Below are 1,048 nucleotides of genomic sequence, written 5' to 3' on the forward strand. Positions count from 1 at the left end.
TCTGCCACTTTCCCATGTACGTAATTCTTAGGCTGATCAGTTGTATCTGCAGTATCCTGTGAAATGCGTATCAGGTCACTCCGTTGAGTCTAGCGCTCCACAGAAGCTAGTATAGTTAGTATGATTTTATAATAATTTTTGTATCATAGTTCTGATAAAAAACGTATAAACCAAATTTGATAAAAAAAATTTTTACGATGAAATTTTTTTCAAGAAGTCGTTAATCGAGGAAAGCATAAATGAATAATAATGAAGTCTAATAATCCCAATGAACGGATATGATCATATTTTCTATTTTCATCATCGCAGGTCGCTACTCACAGTGTGGGGATTTCTGGTAGGTTGAAATCGATGTTGTGGACCCAGCAACTCAGAAGGTGCTCTCGAGAACGCCCAGGTGCTCTATTGAGGAGCTGGAGATGGCCGCTAAAACTGCCAGCGAGGCGTTCAGCTCGTGGAGGAGAGTAAACTGTGAAGGGTGGTTGACCATGGTGGTGACATGGGGTGATAGGTACCTGTGTCGGTGCGCCAGAGGTATATGTTCAAGTATGCTGAGCTCATACGCAAGGTGTGCATGCGTGCAAGTTTGCGGTTGTTGTATGTTGTTATCACAGGACATGGACAACCTGGCTCGTATAGTGTCGGATGAGTTGGGGAAGACTCTGGAGGATGCTAAGGGAAGTGTAGGGGGACGAAGGAACTCCTGATAGGAATCTCATATGCGCACGCTATAGGTCTTCCGAGGGCTTGAAGTCGTGGAGCATAGTTGTTCAGTGCAGACAATCATGATGGGTAGGGCGACACCCGTTGGAGATTTTGGTGAGTTTCTGTGATGGTCTAGGTGAAACTGTGCAGGGTGTGGCCAACGGTGTTGATACTTATTCGTTTCGCGAGCCACTTGGAGTTGTGGCGGGGATATGTCCTTTTAACTTTCCTGCTATGATACCTATGTGGATGTTCCCTTTGGCGGTTACCGCTGGAAACACGTAGTACAGTTGCATATGTGTTGGCTTTCCTCAGCTGAGTTCAGGAGTTTACATACAAATTT

At 44.9% G+C, this 1,048-nt stretch overlaps 1 protein-coding gene across 1 annotated transcript; it reads left to right on the forward strand.

Moving 5' to 3' along the window:
- Nucleotides 1–341: 341 nt before the first annotated feature.
- Nucleotides 342–990, forward strand: Pmar_PMAR021300 (methylmalonate-semialdehyde dehydrogenase, putative; the record flags this gene model as incomplete). The annotated part of the gene is made up of 5 exons (XM_002766043.1): nucleotides 342–464; nucleotides 512–568; nucleotides 615–683; nucleotides 735–792; nucleotides 842–990. Coding segments are annotated over 5 exons (456 nt in total), but the record flags the coding sequence as incomplete, so codon positions are not given.
- Nucleotides 991–1,048: the final 58 nt, after the last annotated feature.

Source organism: Perkinsus marinus (genome assembly GCF_000006405.1).
Source record: "Perkinsus marinus ATCC 50983 genomic scaffold scf_1104296973782, whole genome shotgun sequence".
NCBI classification, from domain to species: Eukaryota; Perkinsozoa; order Perkinsida; family Perkinsidae; genus Perkinsus; species Perkinsus marinus.